The sequence below is a fragment of the Rhinoraja longicauda genome, chromosome 4 (genome assembly GCF_053455715.1).
Source record: "Rhinoraja longicauda isolate Sanriku21f chromosome 4, sRhiLon1.1, whole genome shotgun sequence".
NCBI classification, from domain to species: Eukaryota; Metazoa; Chordata; class Chondrichthyes; order Rajiformes; family Arhynchobatidae; genus Rhinoraja; species Rhinoraja longicauda.
In genome coordinates, this window is record NC_135956.1 from 78,868,792 (window position 1) to 78,888,900 (window position 20,109).

The 20,109-nt window shown below is 41.8% G+C and overlaps 1 protein-coding gene across 2 annotated transcripts in view; it reads left to right on the forward strand.

Moving 5' to 3' along the window:
• The window catches only part of terf1 (telomeric repeat binding factor (NIMA-interacting) 1), a 33,415-nt gene that overhangs the window by 7,530 nt on the left and 5,776 nt on the right, over positions 1 to 20,109 (forward strand). The window contains exons 2-10 of one of the 2 annotated variants that reach the window (XM_078398149.1): positions 171 to 266; positions 4,963 to 5,093; positions 5,631 to 5,726; positions 7,125 to 7,274; positions 9,262 to 9,356; positions 15,480 to 15,524; positions 16,686 to 16,745; positions 17,262 to 17,368; positions 19,480 to 19,565. In XM_078398149.1, coding sequence (XP_078254275.1) covers positions 171 to 266; positions 4,963 to 5,093; positions 5,631 to 5,726; positions 7,125 to 7,274; positions 9,262 to 9,356; positions 15,480 to 15,524; positions 16,686 to 16,745; positions 17,262 to 17,368; positions 19,480 to 19,565 — 866 coding nt within the window. The remainder of the gene's footprint in view (positions 1 to 170; positions 267 to 4,962; positions 5,094 to 5,630; positions 5,727 to 7,124; positions 7,275 to 9,261; positions 9,357 to 15,479; positions 15,525 to 16,685; positions 16,746 to 17,261; positions 17,369 to 19,479; positions 19,566 to 20,109) is intronic. The other variant, XM_078398151.1, reaches the window with a different exon arrangement.

Genomic DNA, 20,109 nt, shown 5'->3' on the forward strand with positions numbered 1-20,109 from the left:
CGTCCCTTTTCAGAGCCTCCACACAGTTGATCAGGAAAAGCATGACAAAGTATAGTTTCATTATTTCAAACACTATCGTTTGGGGGGAAAAACTGATTTTTCTTTCAAATTAATATGAAATTTATACAAACCTGGTAAATGGTAATAGTGACAATTTCTTTTTCTTTCAGGTTTTGTTCAGCAGCCTTCCATTATAGGCTCCATCCAGGAAAATAAGGTGCATATCTGCCAAATCCTAACTCGCATAGTGGAAGGAAACAATCTTGGTAACTACATTTTTTTATTGTCAATTGGTTTATCTCCCTCTCAATTCAAGGTTTAAATAGAATGAGATGATCATTTACATATTCTTATGAGCATTATTGATGGAAAGTAGTAGTTTTCTCAAAAGGAATATACAAATTGTATATTAGCTTCCCTAATCAGATCACTTAATGAGTGATTTACAGACTATCAAAAACAATCTATTGGAGCAGATAATTTTGTTTTTAATATTTATGTTATATTGTCATAGATAGCAAAAGGAAAAGACTAGCATGTAACTTTTTTAATATAAGGCAACATACCGCTCAAATTAAGTTAATGCAGAAAGAAAATGGCAAGTGCAAACCTTGGCAAAATGCAGTGTTTTTTTCATTGCTTTATTTCAAACAGTAAAAGTTAGGATAAAAGGTTGCGTGTGAATTTGGGTAAAACTGCTAGGGTGTGAGAAAGAGCCGATGGGAGGAAAGGTATGGGTGGAAGTTAGGTGTGGTGGCTGGGAAGGAAACTAACGTAGAGATTATTTGAGGATGTGGAGGACAGAGGAACTAATGGATTTCAATGCTGGCAGAGATATAAATGACTTCCCAGAGTGAGGTTAAACCTATCCCCATCGAACAATAAAGAATGCAGTCGGACCCAACAGGCCATCTGCGCAGACCTGAAGACTGCATATTGCCAGTATCAGGCAGACTGCTGGCTGCAGCACTTTCACAAATGTAGAGCGGGAAGAACCCCGGGCAAAATATCGGTCTCAGATAGTAGTACCATCAGAATTGGGCGCAGGTAGTGGTATTTTTCAAAGAGCATCATGAAGCCAACAATCCTTTCCTGTGGTTTCCAGCAGCATCTAACAACCAGCTAATAACTCCCAAGATTTTGACAAACTGCATTGCTCTGACAACCAACTCTTCCCAAGATTTAGCATGGGACTGAAGTGCAGGGAATGAGGGGGTTTTATCAGGAGGAGATAGGAAGCTGAGTGGAGAAAGAGCAGATGGAAAGAGAGGGTGGATGAATGCTTGGAGAAGAGAAGAAATGAGGTTTGGAGGTGATAACGATGGGAGCATATTTGGTGATGAGGGGCGAAGAAAGAAAGGAAATTTAATTTTAGAAGGATTGAAGATGAGGAGAGCCGGAGGAAGATTGGTGGGGACAGCGGATGAAGAAGAGCCAGTAGGCAAGAATGTACAGTTGAATCTAAAGACGCACAGGTAAAAAACGTCTGAGAAACGCTATGCAAGTTCAAGCCGTGTAGCTAGTCTGTGGAAAATAAGGTGATCTGGATCAGAACTAAGATTTGATAACCTTCTTTCTTTAAAGGATATTTCAACAAAATAATTGAATAGCCTTAGTAAAACCTCTCTACTGTTATCCCATTTATCATTGCCCCTCAGATCACTTTTATTACAGCTTTATTGGTTTAGGTGTGCGAATACTCTCCTGTATGCATCAAGTGTACTTTAATATGACACCTGCTCCAGCTATGTGCTGGGAACCTGGTGAAAATCCCTGCTCTCTGCTGGTAAATCAACAGCAACAAAAAGCCAATGGATGGAGGAACTCAGCAGGCCAGGCAGCATCTGTGGAAGGAATGGACTGGTAATATTTCTTCGATCTACTGGGGAGGGGGAGAATGTTGGAAAAGAGAGGTGGGGGTGGAGCTTGGCCTGTCGAGTTCTCTTTTGCTCCAGATTACAACATCTGCAGTCTCTTGTGACTCCATATAACTTCATGTGGCCATTGGCCGTCTGGATTAAAATACTGGAACGATAGTCATCGTGGTGGCACAGTGGTGCAGCTGTGGACCTGCTGCCTCACCACGCCATAGACCTGGGTTTGACCTCGTGCTGTCTGTGTGAAGTTTGTACATTCTGCCAGTGACCTCGTAGGTTTCTTCTGGGTACTCCGGTTTTCTCCCACATCCCAAAGACGTATTGGCGTTTAGGTTAATTACTCTGCAAAATTGCTCCTATTGCGTAGGGAGTGGATGAGAAAATGGGACAACGTAAAACTATTGTGAACAGGCGATCAATGGTGGGTGTGAACTTGATGGGCCGAAGGGCCTATTTCAAAACTATCTCAATACTGTGAAGCTTGCTATTCCTTGAGATTGCTAGGTTGGGCTGTGTCCAATGGCTGCTTATGACAGTAATTGCAGCATTTTGAGAAAACTCAGACTGGCGGAGATTTGCTGTCTGCATAGCTTGCAGCAGAGCAACACAAATACAGTAAACTCTCGTTATAATGGATTTTGGTTATAGCGGACGGACTTGCCAATGTCACCCCCGCCTCGCACCGCCTCCTGGCCGCAAAACGCCCCGGTTTCCAACGTCGCCTTTGACTCGGAAGGTGCACCAGCGAGCCCTTCTTCACCCATCACATGGTCCGGTTGACGTGGCTGTTGTTGCACCTCACCCAGTAGCCCCTGGAGAAAGCGTTTTCTTCTGGCCGCCAGAACATGCTCGGTCACTGCAGGGTTCCATCCCCTCCCACCTGCTGCTGGTTTTTCCTGTCAGCACGTCACTTTGTCCACTCTCCGCTTGACCGCTGGCACTTCCTCCTCCTGTCACTCTGTCCAATTGGCCTCTTACCACCTCCCTCCACCTCTTCCTCCTCCTCCCATCATTCTGTGCACTTGGCCTCAAAGGATTCTCCCCCTCCAACGCCTTCTACTCCTCCTCCCGTTGCTCTGTCCACTGGGCCATTTGCGCACCCCACTCCTCCATCCCCCCTCCCCCCTCCCCCTCCCTCTATTCCTCCTCCCATCACTCTATTCACAGCCTCAAACCTTTCTCCCCGTCTCTGCTGCCTTCTCCTCCTCCCTTGGCAGCGGCAGCAGGTGAGAGGGGAGGGAGCCCCACGGTGACCGAGCGCGTCCTGTTGGTGGCGGCGAAGGCCTGAAGAAAACGCTGTCCTCTGGGACTACGATGTGAGCTGCAACAACAGCCCTGTCACCGGACGGACGGCAGCTGGTGAAGAAGAACTCGCTGGTAGGGATCAGCGGCATCAGTGCCTAGTTTTAAGGTGAAACGTGTAACGCAGCAGACTGCATCAGTCTGAAGAAGGGTTCCGACGACACCTATTCATGTTCTCCAGCGATGCCGCCTGATCTGCTGAGTTACTCCAGCACTTTGTGTCCTTTTGCGTATTAACCATCATCTGCAGTTGTATGTTTCAACTACATTCAATGATAATATGTTACTCGGTTATAATGGACACCGTTCCCCCCTCAATGGTCCATTATAACGAGGGTTTACTGTATACCAGAAATATAGTCATGACCAATTTGTAAAGCTTTCACTCATTATTAGGGTTTGCTGGTTTGCAAATTAGAAAAATAGTAATACTTCAACCATACAGTTCCGCATCGAGCTCATCAGATAATGTTCATTGTCCTCCTTTTAACTCACCAGGGCCCCTGATTCTGAAGCACCACCTTCCATAGAAACATAGAAAATAGGTGCAAGAGTAGGCCATTCGGCCCTTCGAGCCAGCACTGTCATTCAGTATGATCATGGCTGATCATCTTAAATCAGTACCCCGTTCCTGATTTCTCTCCATATCCCTTGATTCCGTTAGCCCTAAGAGCTAAGTCTAACTCTCTCTTGAAAACATCCAGTGAATTGGCCTCCACTGCCTTCTGTGGCAGGGAATTCCAAAGTTTCACAACTCTCTGGGTGAAAATGTTTTTCCTCATCTTAGTCCTAAATGGCTACCCCTTATTCTTAAACTGTGACCACCGGTTCTGGGCTCCTTAAAACATCGGGACCATTTTTCCTGCATCTAGCCTGTCCAATCCCTTAAGAATTTTACATGTTTCTATAAGATCCCCTCTTATCCTTCTAAATTCCAGTGAATATATACCTAGTCGACCCATTCTTTCATCATGTCAGTCCCGCCATCCCGGGAATTAACCTGGTGAACCTGCACTGCACTCCCTCAATAGCAAGAATGTCCTTCCCAAATTAGGAGACCAAAACTGCACACAATACTCCATGTATGGTCTCACCAGGGCCCTGTACAGCTGCAGTAGGACCTCCTTGTTCCTATACTCAAATCATCTTGCTATGAAGGCCAACGCACCATTTGCTTTCTTCCCTACCAGCATGCTTACTTTCAGTGACTGATGAACAAGGACACCCAGGTCTCGTTACACCTCTCCTTTTCCTAATCTGACACCATTCAGATAATAATCTGCCTACTTGTTCCTGCGACCAAAGTGGATAACCTGACATTTATCCACATTATATTGCATCTGCCATGCGTCTGCCCCCTCACCCAACCTCTTCAACATCACTGGGGGAGTCCTGGCTCCGGCAGGCTATCTTCTGTCGTCATGGGGGGATGTAGCCCAATCTCCAGTGAACCACCTACCGTTGTCACTGGGGCCCCTGTTTCCTGCCCTCCCTTTAAATTTACTGAGTTCACTGGGAAAGTTATTGTCATAGTGTAATATTTTTGTTTAAATTAAACGCATAGGATTAGAAATGGGAATAACACTCAACAGGTTTTGGAAATCTCTTAATTTCGTACCACCAAAGTTCTGCTTGCGCCACATTGTTAAACTTTCCCTGTAAGGTCCTGGTTAATTAACAAAATGTGCACAAATAATTTAAATTAAAAACCTACTGATAAATATGCTAAATATATTAATTTATTGCCATTTCTTAAATCCAGATTTGTTACTTTGTTCTTTAGATGTCCAGTTTGATCAAGATGAAAATATAACCCCATTAGAATCTGCATTAATGGTTTTGATTGAAATGGTGGATAACAATGAGCTACCGAATGATGCATGTACAGATTTGAAACGATTACTTCAAGTACAGGTTAGTTTTCTACCAAAGATGACTACTATTAAGAAAGATGTCCTTGAGAAAATATGATTTATATCTGATAAATCATGCTGTTGTAATTTAAATCTGTATTAATTGCCATTTGCATTTTCAGGATGTGTATAGAATTTGCAAATTGATACGCAGTCGGTGCTAAAATATTTAAGATTTAAAAAAATTAAACACGAATCAAAGAGTGCATTTATTTATCTCTGTGCATGCAGATTCTGACCTTAGATTTGTTGCTATTGTGGCAACTTGCTGTATATTCATTCTGATATATAAGCAGCAGCTTTTTACAATGTTTTATGCAATTGCCTAAGCCCCAAAATCACTTATTTCGGTGTTAATTTATTCTAATTTGCTCTGCCTTTTTGTCTGCTTCATTCGCTTAAACTTGCTTTGTTTTCTAATTTTTGTTCACTTCAGCCAGTCCCGTTGTTCCTCGGCTGATTCATTTCCTAGTTATTGTGCATTCTGCACAATTCTCCCACCAGCTTCCTTAAGTGTTTGCCCACTCTTCTTTTGCAGAGTGTCGCAGTCTGTATGAAGAAGGGAAACTTCAAGAAAGCTGCTGAAATCCTGGAACGGCAATTTCAGGAAAACATCACCTCTGAATCAGATCAGGTTATTGGCGTTTCAAATACTTTAAGCTTAAAGACGGCACGAGAAGATGGCAGCAGACTCTCTGCCGAATACACTAAACCCTCCTTATTACAGACCTTTTTATAACACATTTTGGTTATAGTGGACAGTATCCCCACAATAATATGACACCACTGTCTCTAAGGTTCTAGGAGATCATTGACAAGCAATTACTACAATCAACTTATGTAATGATGAAGGACACAAAGTGCTGGAGTAACTCAGCGGGTCATATAGAGCATGGATAGGTAACGTTTCGGTCGAGACCCACCACTGGATTGCGGCGCGTTGCTTGACTGCCACAAGGCCGAGACCAGCAGCGGCACTGGGAGATGTAGGTCCAACGTTCACCACCTCGCCAGTTTCTCTGCAACCGGAACCACCAAAGCTGCTGCTGGGCTGCACCACCACCCCAGCTGCTTCCAGACCAGTCCTACTGACCTTGACTGCCAGGCAGGGCTGCAAACGCTGGTCCTGGCCCACACTGCCTTTCAGGCCGGACCTACCGACCTTTACCGCCAGGGTGGGCTACTGATACTGGTCCGCACCGCACTGACTCCCTGGTAGCTTCCAGACCAGACCTACTGCTGGCACGGCTGACAGCTTCCTCTAACCTCTGACCCTTAGCTGCACTCCGACCTCCCGCGGGTCACATCCAATGACTCCAGTGACCCAAAACATCATGGGGCTTTGTAGCCAGTTCCACTGCAAGGCTCCTGAGGGAAGTAGGAGTCAGAGGGCAGTCCCAAAGGAGGGCAATCAAAGAACTTGCCAATGCCGCCGAACGGAGCAGAGACTGTGACTGTGGCTCAAAAGAAGATATGCTGTCTGGGCTGCCACGTGACTATCTAGAGGCTAACCATAAGTCACACACCCAGGTCTGATCACCCTGCGGTGGGCCTGCCTCGACCGAGGGTGTCTTGTGATAAAAGGCCAAAACACCCAGTGACGTTGAGGTAAACAGTTGAAGATGTGTCTGAATGGTTGCACCTAGTGGTCATCCCCAAGAACAACACCAGTCAATTGTAGTGCAAACCCTAGGGATTGTAACATCCAGTCCTACTAATCAACCTATCCATGTACTCCAGAGATGCTGCCTGACCTGCTGAGTTGTTCCAGCACTTTGTATCCTTTTGTGTAATAACCAATGTCTGCAGTTCTTTGTTTCTACGACTCGTGCAATGATACCATATTACTCGGTAATTCTTTGCTCTGTCACAGCGGCCATTCAGTAATAATGGACACCATTTATCCCTCTCCCCAATTGTCTGTTATAATGGAATTTACTGTATTTTGTGCAACAGTTCAGTTTTGTTCCTTTCTAAGGTTAGTCCTTAAATGTTCAATGTTTTTCTGATTGTTTCATTTTTTGTTTTCCAGTCTTTAAGAAGCAAGCTCTCATTAATTATCACCAAGAAAGATCCTTATCATAAATTTCTTAATAATTTTAACAACAAACGCTTGGTTGAGAGTGCTGAATCTCTTGCTAATACAATTCTAAGTGGGATAAACTCAAACTTCCTTTTACAAGTAAGTGTGACTTCCATCATCCAATTGATTGTTTCATCCTTTTACCTCACTATGCACAGATAATTTAATTATGTACAGCTGAAGACCATCTTTGCATCATTTTAGAATGTAAAAATCCTTAATTACCAACTGTGATCTCCAAATCACTTTACCTTGATTAATAATTCAGGCAGAGAATAGCCATTTAAAAGGCAATCTTCCCGAAAATTATACAGAAGGGTAGCACTGTAGCATTGCGGTAGAGTTGCTGCCTTACGGTGCCAGAGACCTGGGTTCAATCCTAACTATACTGTGCTGTCTGTACGGAGTTTGTACATTTTTCCTGTGACCGCGTGGGTTCTCTCCGGGTGCTCCGGTTTCCTCCACACAGGTTTGTAGATTAATTGGCTTTGGTAATTGTAAAATTGCCCCTAGTGTGTAAGATAGTGCTACTGTACGAGGCTAGTGTAGGCATGGACACATTGGGCTGAAGGGCCTATTTTCGTGCTGCATCTCTAAAACGAAAAAACGGAAAAAACTAAAATATTCACGAAATACTAATTACAGCAAAACTCTAATTGCCTGGTCTCCAAATTCTGTGGACTTTTGTATGTTATTCTTATTATTATTCCAACACATTTAATTCTGTTTTTTAAATGTTACATTTTACTTTAATAAACTATCCAGTAAACCCAATGAGTTGGAAGGGAGTACAGGAACCAGGGCACCCATGAGCCAGATGCCAACCATCAGGATTTCTGAATGGTGGTATAATGAATTATCACTGTATTTTTGTGTTTATTCTCAATTTGGACCCTATTGCTTATGCTTTACCATCTCGCATCCTTTCGCAAGCCAAGATAAAAGCAGTTGGTCAATTTCTTTGGCAATTGGCACTGTCATAGTTATGGAGTCATACGGTGTGGAAACAAGCCATTCGGCCCAACTTGCCCATGCCGTCCATCAGGCCCCATCTACACTAGTCCCACCTTCCTGCATTTGGCCCATATCCCTCTAAACCTACCATATCCATGTATCAGTCTAAATGTTGCACCAGTGCCTCAACTAACTCCTCTGGCAGCTCATTCTAAACACCCATCACAGCTCATTCCAAACACCCATCACTCTTTGTATAAAAAAAGACATTCTATCGAATCTTTCCCCCTCACTTTAAACTTATGTCCTCTGGTTCTCAATTCCCCTACTCTGGGCAGAAGATTCTGTGCATTTATCTGATCTATTCCTCTCATGATTGAACACCTCTATAAGATCTCCCCTCATCCTTGTGTACTTCAGGGAATAGAGTCCTAGCTGCTCAACCTCTCCCTATTGCTCATTCCCTCGAGTCCTGGCAACATATTCGTAAATCTTTTCTGCACCCCATCCTTGGAGTTTTATCATTTTTAATTTAATTGGTATTGGTATATTTAAATATTTCCCTGTCTCTTGGTGTTCTGTGATTAGTGACTATGAAGAATTACTTCTCCATCAATGAGCCTTAGTTCAATGTGTCAATGTCCCTATCACTGTATCCAGGGGCTACTGTTGATGTATTCCATATTCTATCCCTGATCCAACATTAATGACTAATATGTCAATTGAAAATTGATAGCAGAAAGATTCTCAAATCATAGGTGTGTGGCAGAAAACTCAACAAATGTGAAAGTCACCACTTGATGCCTGTAATGGATAACAGTATGATAAAAATGCATTGATTATGTTCTTCGGAAGGAAGACATCCTGGTACTTTCTAAAATGATTCAAATAGTAATCAACAACATACAAGTAGATTAAAATTAAGTTCTCACTGACTGAAGATATTTTAAACAGAAATGACTACGCATGCAAACTTATTCTATATTTAAATCGGGGCTGGTGTTCAAATAGTCATTTTAAAGTAAATATATAAAAGTAACTTCTCTATAAAAGGACTCATTGGTTTTGGAAAAATGGGAAACCCCCTTTATTTGACAGACAGAATGATAACATAGTTGTAATCTATTTCTAGGCAGCGCATAAAGTGGTAGAATCCAAAAAGAAAGGAAATGCAAACATGGATAATTCTGCAGATGAGAATAGTCATGAACATCAGCAAGACACAAGGTAAACTAATCAAGCCTTTGTATTTGGAAAGTAGAGATGAAAAGTGATTTTATAACAAAATAAATAAGTAGGTAGATTATTTTGAATTTCATCTTCGGTGTGTTTCATCTCCTATCTTCCCTTCGTGCCCTTTCCAAGCTGATCTGCTTAGAAACACCGTTTTTGCTTCCTTGGTCATAATCTCATTAAAAGCTTAATTGCGCTTCCTGGCTGTTAAGATATTTGAACAAACTTGAAATTATGTATTTTTGTCCTTTTCATTATGTCGTATAATTAATCTTAGGGAATTGCCTCCCTTTGGTCTTTGCAAAATAATGCCTCACCTGCAACCTTAATTTCCCCCCTTTGCTCTAGTTTGCCCACATTTGTTTATCTTTCTCACAATTGATTTGAATATCTTTCCAAATAGATTTCCATACTTCATTCACTAAAACTGGCCTGTCAGAGTTGCAAATGGGAATCTCTGAGTGTTCTCTCTAATCGTGACCATGCTGCATTTATCTATCTTTTATAATTGACCAAACATTCTGCTTCAATATGTGGGTCGGAGGTAGCGTACAAAACACTTGGCTGCCCACTGTTGGAATATTGCCAGACAATATGGGACCCTCACCAGAAAAATAACATTAACACCCTTGACAAGGTTCAGAGGCGAGCAGCACGATTTGTTTATAACGACTACTCAAGACAGTCAAGCATCTCCGATATATTAAGTCGCCTTGGCTGGGAGTGGCTGGAGTCAAGACGCACCAAAGTCCGCTTATGTACTGTCTGCAAAGAAAGTCATGGCATCACCTTTAGATAACTAAAAAGGCAATACAGGGAGAAAAGATGAGGGACGAGGGTAAACTAGCCAATAATATAAAGGAGGATAGCAAAAGCTTTTTTAGGTATGTGAAGAGGAAAAAAATAGTCAAGGCAAATGTGGGTCCCTTGAAGACAGAAGCAGGGGAATTTATTATGGGGAACAAGGAAATGGCAGAAGAGTTGAACCGGTACTTTGGATCTGTCTTCACTGAGGAGGATACAAAAAATCTCCCAGATGTTCTAGTGGCCAGAGATCCTAGGGTGACAGAGGAACTGGAGGAAATCCACATTAGGCAGGAAAAAGTTTTGGGTAGACTAATGGGACTCAAGGCTGATAAATCCCCAGGGCCTGATGGTCTGCATCCCAGGGTGCTTAAGGAGGTGGCTCTAGAAATTGTGGACGCATTAGTAATTATTTTCCAATGTTCTATAGATTCCGGGTCAGTTCCTGTGGATTGGAGGGTAGCTAATGTTATCCCACTTTTCAAGAAAGGAGGGAGAGAGAAAACGGGAAATTATAGACCAGTTAGTCTGACATCAGTGGTGGGGAAGATGCTGGAGTCAATTATAAAAGACGAAATTGCGGAGCATTTGGATCGCAGTAACAGGATCGTTCCGAGTCAGCATGGATTTACGAAGGGGAAATCGTGCTTGACTAATCTACTGGAATTTTTTGAGGATGTAACTAGGAAAATTGACAGGGGAGAGCCGGTGGATGTGGTGTACCTCGACTTTCAGAAAGCCTTCGACAAGGTCCCACATAGGAGATTGGTGGCCAAAATTAGAGCACATGGTATTGGAGGTAGGGTACTGACATGGATAGAAAGTTGGTTGACAGACAGAAAGCAAAGAGTGGGGATAAATGGGACCCTTTCAGAATGGCAGGCAGTGACTAGTGGGGTACCGCAAGGCTCGGTGTTGGGACCGCAGCTATTTACAATATACATCAATGACTTGGATGAAGGGATTAAAAGTACCATTAGCAAATTTGCCGATGATACAAAGCTAGGTGGCAGTGTGAACTGTGAGGGAGATGCTATGAGGTTGCAGGGTGACTTGGACAGGTTGTGTGAGTGGGCGGATGCATGGCGGATGCAGTTTAATGTGGATAAGTGTGAGGTTATCCACTTTGGTGGTAAGAATAGGAAGGCAGATTATTATTTGAATGGTGTCAAGTTAGGAAAAGGGGACGTACAACGTGATCTGGGTGTCTTAGTGCATCAGTCACTGAAAGGAAGCATGCAGGTACAGCAGGCAGTGAAGAAAGCCAATGGAATGTTGGCATTCATAACAAGAGGAGTTGAGTATAGGAGCAAAGAGGTCCTTCTGCAGTTGTACAGGGCCCTAGTGAGACCGCACCTGGAGTACGGTATGCAGTTTTGGTCTCCAAATTTGAGGAAGGATATTCTTGCTATTGAGGGCGTGCAGCGTAGGTTTACTAGGTTAATTCCCGGAATGGCGGGACTGTCATATGTTGAAAGACTGGAGCGACTAGGTTTGTATACACTGGAATTTAGAAGGATGAGAGGGGATCTTATCGAAACGTATAAGATTATTAAGGGGTTGGACATGTTAGAGGCAGGAAACATGTTCCCAATGTTGGGGGAGTCCAGAACCAGGGGCCACAGTTTAAGAATAAGGGGTAGGCCATTTAGAACAGAGATGAGGAAAAACTTTTTTAGTCAGAGAGTTGTGAATCTGTGGAATTCTCTGCCTCAGAGGGCAGTGGAGGCCAATTCTCTGAATACATTCAAGAGAGAGCTAGATAGAGCTCTTAAGGATAGCGGAGTCAGGAGGTATGGGGAGAAAGCAGGAACGGGGTACTGATTGAGAATGATCAGCCATGATCACATTGAATGGCGGTGCTGGCTCGAAGGGCCGAATGGCCTACTCCTGCACCTATTGTATATTGTCTATTATCCCCAGTAACATATCTCACTTTATTCAATCCAATACCCAGAAATTTACAAGACAGTCTCTCAGGTCACTTCATTTAGACTAGAATTAGAGCAAAAACAGTCACTATATCCATGGACTATCCCAGAGTGGAACATCCTTCCCGACACCACCAGATGTGCACCAACCTTGTCACTCTTCAAGTCACAACTCGATAACTTAAACATGGATCATCTCACCAAATTGCCCACATAGAATCTAAATAACCTTTTTGCAACCAGTACCCACACGAGCGAAACCTGCACGAGATAGTCCAGCTGTTAGCGGTTGTGCAGCAGGAAACAGAAACTGCAAATGCTGGTTTCAACCGAAGATAGACACAAAAAGCTGGAGTAACTCAGCAAGTCAGGCTGCATCACTGGGAGGGGAAAAGAAATGGGTAACTTTTTGGGTTGAGACCCTTCTTCAGATGAAGAGTCAGGGGAGAAGAAAACAAGAGATATGGACAGTGATAGAGAGACAGAATAAATCAATTAAAGATATGCAAAAAGGTAACAATGATCAAGGAAGCAGTCTATCACAAAATGCTGGAGTAACTCAGCAGGTCAGGCAGCATCTAGGAGAGAGGGAATGGGTGACGTTTTGGGTCGAAACCCTTCTTCAGACTGATGTCAGGGGGGTGGGACAAAGAAAAGATAAGGAAACAGTCTATTGTTAGCTGTTGACTAGGTGTTAACAAGTTATACAGACAATGAAACTCACCAGGATGACAGTGAAACAAAATACAACGACTAGGGTGGGGAAGGAGGATACTCTCTAATACATATTATAATACGTGTATTGCTCCAATACTTCCCCCTTGTCTAATTCAGAGGAAGACCCCTTGTTTACTTCTGTATTTTAGCTAACTGAGCACATTCAGATAATTTACATCGACTTCTCATCTTTTCAACTTTGGACCATCACTTTGAGAATAAGGAGCCAACTTTTGCTGCCCTCTCTTCCTTCAGAATTCTGATCCATGGCAACTTGCCTGCAGGTGGTCATAATCCCATCTCCCACAACAAGCAAGGGTAATCATGCCCGTCTTCATGTGGCAAATCCAATTGTGTTAACTGCCAAATGGAAAGTCATTATCCGTCTAACCCTCAACTACTTCCTGCAAAATCATTGTGGATTCCATACATCAAAACATATCATGTACATGGAGTTCTCACACAGTGAAATTCAAGAGAAAGCAGAAAATAGCATCAACCATATGATTATCTCCATCCTGCATCTCCATGATGGCATGTTGGCTGTAATCTTAACCCTTTAATCTATGGAAGACCTTTTTGCAATGCAGACTGGTATCAAGCAAGGCTGCTCCATTACCCCAATAGCATTTTCAATCTTTCTCACCTGCATCCATGCACCATGCTGGAGTAAAGTTTTCCTACAGGACAAATGTTAAACAAATAGATTTTTTTGAACATAATCACATGAAGAGCAAAGATTTCATCCAAGTCTAACATTCCTTGTCGGTGCTTTTGAGGCTCAATCAGGTTAATCTTGCATTGTTAGACACAGATCTATAACTCCTTTTACCCAACTTAATATAATGAATGGCCTGCGTAGAGTAGATGTAACCATATAACCATATAACAACTACAGCACGGAAACAGGCCCGTTCGGCCCTACCAGTCCACGCCGACCACTCTCTCTGACCTAGTCTCATCTACCTGCTCTCAGACCATAACCCTCTAATCCCCTCTTATCCATATACCTATCCAATTTACTCTTAAATAATAAAATCGAGCCTGCCTCCACCACTTCCACCGGAAGCCCATTCCATACAGCCACCACCCTCTGAGTAAAGAAGTTACCCCTCGTGTTACCCCTAAACTTTTGTCCCTCAATTCTGAAGTTATGTCCCCTTGTTGGAATCTTCCCCACTCTCAAGGGGAAAAGCCTACCCACGTCAACTCTGTCCGTCCCTCTTAAAATTTAAAAAACCTCTATCAAGTCCCCCCTCAACCTTCTACGATCCAAAGAATAAAGACCCAACCTGTTCAACCTCTCTCTGTAGCTTAAGTGCTGAAACCCAGGCAACATTATAGTAAATCTCCTCTGTACCCTCTCCATTTTGTCGACATCCTTCCTATAATTTGGCGACCAGAACTGCACACCATACTCCAGATTCGGCCTCACCAATGCCCTGTACAATTTTAACATTACATCCCAACTTCTATATTCGATGCTCTGATTTATAAAGGCAAGCATACCAAACGCCTTCTTCACCACCCTATCCACATGAGATTCCACCTTCAGGGAACAATGCACAGTTATTCCCAGATCCCTCTGTTCCACTGCATTCCTCAATTCCCTACCATTTACCCTGTACGTCCTATTTTGATTTGTCCTACCAAAATGTTTGGAGGATGTTTCCAATATTGGAAGAGTTGAGGACCAGAAGGCACTGCCTCAGAATGAAAGGATGTACTTTTACAATGGAGGTGAGGAGAGATTTCTTTCGCCAGAGGGTGGTGAGTCTGTGGAATTCATTGCCGCAGACTGCAAATTCATTGGGTATTTTTAGTGGAGATTGATAGGTTCTTGATTAGTAAGGACGTCGAAGATTACGAGAAGAAGGCAGGAGAATGGGAATTAATTTACAGTAAACCGTTGTTTTAACGGACGTCTCTACGGCGGATTTTGGTTATCGCAGACAGACCTACCGATGCTACCCGACCTCCCCAGCCCGGTTTCCAACACCTCTGGCTCACAAGGTGCAACAGCGACCCCTTCACCCACCACACGGTCCAGTTTACGTGAATGTTGTTGTGGTTCACATTGTAGCCCCTGGGGACAACGTTTTCATCAGGCCGCTGCCACTGACAGGACATGCTTGGTTACCTCTCACCACCTACTGCTGTTTTCTGTTGGCCATCACATTCTCCACTCAGCCTCTCCCCCCACAGTGACCGAGCGTGTCCTGTCAGTTGTGACGACGTGAAGAAACCACGCCCTGTCGGGGTCTGCAACATAAGCCACACTAACAGCCATGTCACCCGGTGAAGAAGGGCTTGCTGGTGCAGATCACCAGTATCACCACCTAGTTTTAAGGTGAAATGGCATAAATGGTGAAATGGTAACTCAACCAACTGAATCAGGCTGAAGTAGGGTCCCGATGTCACTTATCCATGTTCTCCAGCGATGCTGCCTGACCCACTGAGTTACTCCAGCACTTTGTGTCTTTTTATATATTAACCATCATCTGCAGTTCTTTCCAGTGATGCTGAATGTACCGTGACATTTCTTAATCATTCACAATTATTTTTCCTATTTGTGTTTCTAAAGCAAACACTAATTGAAATGCTTCTTACTTGGTGCTTTCAATGGATTGTATAGTACATTAACATGGATTGTTTTGATTTTTAGTGTATTGCCAATTGAAAGGAAGGCTCAGACTACTCTTATTATCAGGTTAGCAGGGTGAAAGATCTATTGTGGTCTCTTTTCTAACCTGCTACAGTTTATTTGCTGAATTTCCAGTGCAAGTAGTCAGGGATTTGTTATGAAGGGCAGTCATAAAATTACCTGTTGAATATCTGTCAGCCGGTTTACATAGAAACATAGAAAATAGGCGCAGGAGGAGGCCATTCGGCCCTTCGAGCCAGCACCGTCATTTATTGTGATCATGGCTGATCGTCCACACTCAATAACCCGTGCCTCCTTCTCCCCATATCCCTTGATTCCACTAGCCCCTAGAGCTCTGTCTAACTCTCTTAAATCCATCCAGTGATTTGGCCTCCACTGCCCTCTGTGGCAGAGAGTTCCACAAATTCACAACTCTCTGGGTGAAAAAGTTCATTCTCATCTCAGTTTTAAATGGCCGCCCCTTTATTCTAATACTGTGGCCCCTGGTTCTGGACTCGCCTAACATTGGGAACCTTTTTTCTGCATCTAGCTTGTCCAGTCCTTTTATAATTTTATATGTTTCTATGTTTTATAATTTTATATGTTTGCGATTTCTTTGTTCTCACATCCCAAACGATGACTATTAATGGTGGTGTAAAGAGAGAAATCCTGTGCCAAATTTTACTTTGCAAAATCTAACCAGTTAGATTTGATGTAAACCACATTTGGATCCCCCAGCAGAATAAATATTGAGCTGAGAAGGTCGTGAGACTTGCCAAATTAAACTTATTTGATCGACCTCTCATCCATTGTTGGCAGAGTTTAACTTGTAAAATTCTCACACCCTTTTTCTATCCTGCTGCATGTGCCATCACTCTGGGTGCAACATTCTTACCATCTTAAGATGTCTGGTTCCTGTCAGTTTCTTAATCCTGCAGCTTCCTACTGAATTCTATCCATTTTACCTTTTGTGTATCCTCATTTGCATCATTGGTGACTCTACATTCTGAAGTTGTCTCTCATCTGGTACATTTCTCCCCAATAGTTAATTTAATAAATATTGCAAGTGGGGCTGTAATAATTTATTAAAGCACACTTTGAATGAAGTACCATTTTCAGTACTGCAGCAAAAAAAATGCAGCTTCAAAAAATGACATTTCATTTGAAATGACATTTCCTTCAAATTGGTTAAGTCTCTTTATAACCCATTCGTTTCTATTGTTGCAGTGAAGATTTATTACGAGGCGTTGATGGAGATTTGAATAACACAGAATGTAATGTAAAAAGGTTTGTTATGCTTATACAATTTTCCAATTGTATTTTCTAGTTTGAAATTCTAAATGGATTAGAAAATTGTACATTATCACTGAAGCGTCAGTGGCAGAAAAAATAGCATGTGACAAAAATAAGAGGTTTAAAGTCAGTCGGGATACATTTGAAAATTCGTACTTTTAGAACACAGTTTTTAAAATAAATGGGGTTAGAACAAAAAAGATCTTTTCTTTTCCCATGACAGTGGAACTAGAGCAATTCAAGTTTTTAGATAATCATCAGTTGGCTTGCTTTTGGTTTTGTATTCCAGATGGTATAAATAACTTTTGTAGATTGTAAATCACATTTAAGCTCAAGACAGCTTTTTTAAAGGTATTTACTGCATAAATCCCAACTAATTTATAATTTTTTAATTTGTCCCTAGCCTGGCTTTGCTTTGCTCAAACGTGTGTTTTATTGCCCTTTTCTCTAAATGTTAGTAAATGTAAATATTACTTTTGACTAAGATTGTACCATGACATTTTATTGCAGATCCAAAAAGCAGCTTTATAATTTTTCTATTCACAAAGTTTGGACACCAGGGAAATCTGGAGCAAACAAAGACAACTTGTGGGGGAAAAAACGATCAACTGGAAAGGGTGAGTGCATGAAAATGTCTTAATCAGTTCCTGATATTTATTCATCTTTACCATATAATAATTGCTGCTACTTTGATTTCAAGTTGTACCTTCCAATTTGACCAGATTACCGAGAATAATCATGCAAAATTGACAGAAGTAATCTGTGACAAGGAGGGATGAACTTGTTACATTTTGGTCACTAGTTGTAGCCAGTCAATCTTCCTTGTGTCTTCAGTGTTACGTGATTTATTACATCATGCACCATTGTGTATACCATTTGATCTGTTTTCATTGACTGGACATTGTTAGCTTCATATCATTATGTTTGATATTTATCTGTTCTCTGGAAAAAAATTACTTCACTGAACTTGTGTCAGGAAACTATTATTCCATCTTCCGAAATGTAAGTGCAAAGCCTAACTGAACTCAAGTTAATGGTGTTGCAGTTTCATTTTTATTTTTGCTTACCCTGTAGGAAATACTTTGGCCTCTTGGCATCTGTCCACTATCACATGATTGAAATCAGTATTCTGTGAAAAAAGCAAACCTGGGCCTGTAGTCCAGCAGGTTGAAATATTTCTAAAAGGTTTGAATTACAGCCCCACAAAGATTTCAGTAAGGAGTTGCTTTCATGTTCTACTTTTGTGATCACAGGATGTTGCAAATAGTAGTAAAATGAAGGATTAGGTGTTCACTTTTGCAGTGTCGATTGACAAATAAATGGCAGCCTGTCTGTTGAGTGAACTGCTCTTTGAAAACAGTTATTAGGACCTGTATTCTCACAAGAGACCAGACAAAGGTCGAAGGATTAACATCTCATTTCAAACTCAGCAACTGTGCAAAGTCAAGGTAGCTTTGAATTAAGAAAAATGCCACTTATGTCCTGTAATCAGAACCTTAATAGTCATTGTCATGCAGCATGGAAACAGGTCCTTCAGCCCAACTTGTCCATGCTGACCAAGATGCCCCATCTGCCTGTGATAGGCCCTTAGCACTTTGAGCCTTTCCTGTCCACGTACCTGTCCAAATTGTCTTTTAAACATTGTGATCGTACCTGCCTTAACTACCTCCTCTGGCAGCTCATTCCAAAAACACACCACCCTGTGTGTGAAAAGGTTGCCCCTTGGATTACTATTAAATCTTTCCCCTCTTGCCTCAAACCTATGTCATCTGGGTTCTTGATTCCCCTACTCTGGGGAAAAAGCAGCCATTCAACCTTCATACCTACACTGTTTCAGAAGATTTTTCCAATTTGCCCCACTCTTCAGTGTTGGAAATGTTTCCCTTCAAGTACATATTTTAGTATGTGTAGGAAGGAACTGCACATACATTGAAGATAAACGCAAAATGCTGGAGTAACTCAGCGCATCAGGCAGCATCTCTGGAGAAAAGGAAGAGGTGACATTTTGGGTCGAGACCCTTCTCAGACTGAGAGTCAGGGGAAATGGAAATGAGAGATACAGAAAGTAAATAGAACAAATGAATGAAAGCAATGCAAAAAGCAACCATGATCAAGGAAAGGTGGAGCCCACAATGGTGTATATTTTAATATGCTTTTTGAGCTATAGTCAGATCTTGAACTGATGTCCAAAATATCCACTGAAGGCATCATCCCAATTTCGCTTGTGTTCCACTTAAGTTCTTTGAAATAATATATGGAAATCTTCTGTTTTCACCTTAACTAATAAAGTGGGTTTTGAATTTCACTAATTTGTGATGTGTTTCAAAAATAAATCTTGCCAGCTACTATACTGTATCACTGGGTCTAATCTATCCAGGGCTCTTCTGATTTCTGCATGCTACTGAAAACAAAATAGAGAAGAGGCTAGTCCACGCTCGGCAGGGAAGGCAGAGAACTTTGGAGAGTCAATTCCATGATCTAACTGTTGCAGTGGTAAAGTTCTGAACATAGTCACCTCAGCTTGGGGAAGATGCCAAAGCACTGAGGAAATGAGCAGTTGAACAAGTTTTGAAATACATATGCAAACTGTTTGATTGTCCATTTGGCCAAATCAGAACACTGTTGAGGCATTCTATTTTAAAATACGTTTCCATTGCAGAAACTTGGGTGATTATGTTGGAATTAGCTTTGCAAGATTTACATAACATGACTATTCTACCTTTTGCAGAAAAGAGAGTCACAAGTAATGTTCACCAGGCGAAAATTAAAAAGGAAAAAATGTCAATTAATTCAAAGGTGCCAAGGAGGAAAAGAGTAAGTATTTTTTTTAAATCTACTTCATATGAAACTAAACTTGCATCATTAAAACCATTAAAACAACCACACTTCATCCTAACTGCAGTTTTTGGCGTAAAGGAGAGAGAGCTGATTATTTAATTATAGTTATATAGGGCCTTTGGCCCACCATGCCCCTGCTAACCAAGTTGTCAGTGTGCATGAGTTCCATTTGTCTGCATTTGACCATACCCCTGTAACCCCTTCCTCTACATATATCTGGCCCAATGTCTTAAGTCGTAATTGTAACCATTTCTATAGCTTCCTCTGAATCTATACTGTTTTCTGTTTCTATAAATTCATAGATGTCTTAAGTTCATACAAACTTTTTTGACATAGTTGTTTAAGATAGAAATGCACATGGATGTAAGATTTTATAGATCATTTTTTTCCTGCCGTTAAAACTGATGTTAAATATTGCAGTTGTGATATTTAGCTATCTGAATAACCCCTTGGACCACTAATATTTGGAGACAATTAAAAGGATTTCTGCCTCAAAAGTGCATCATACATTTAATCATGG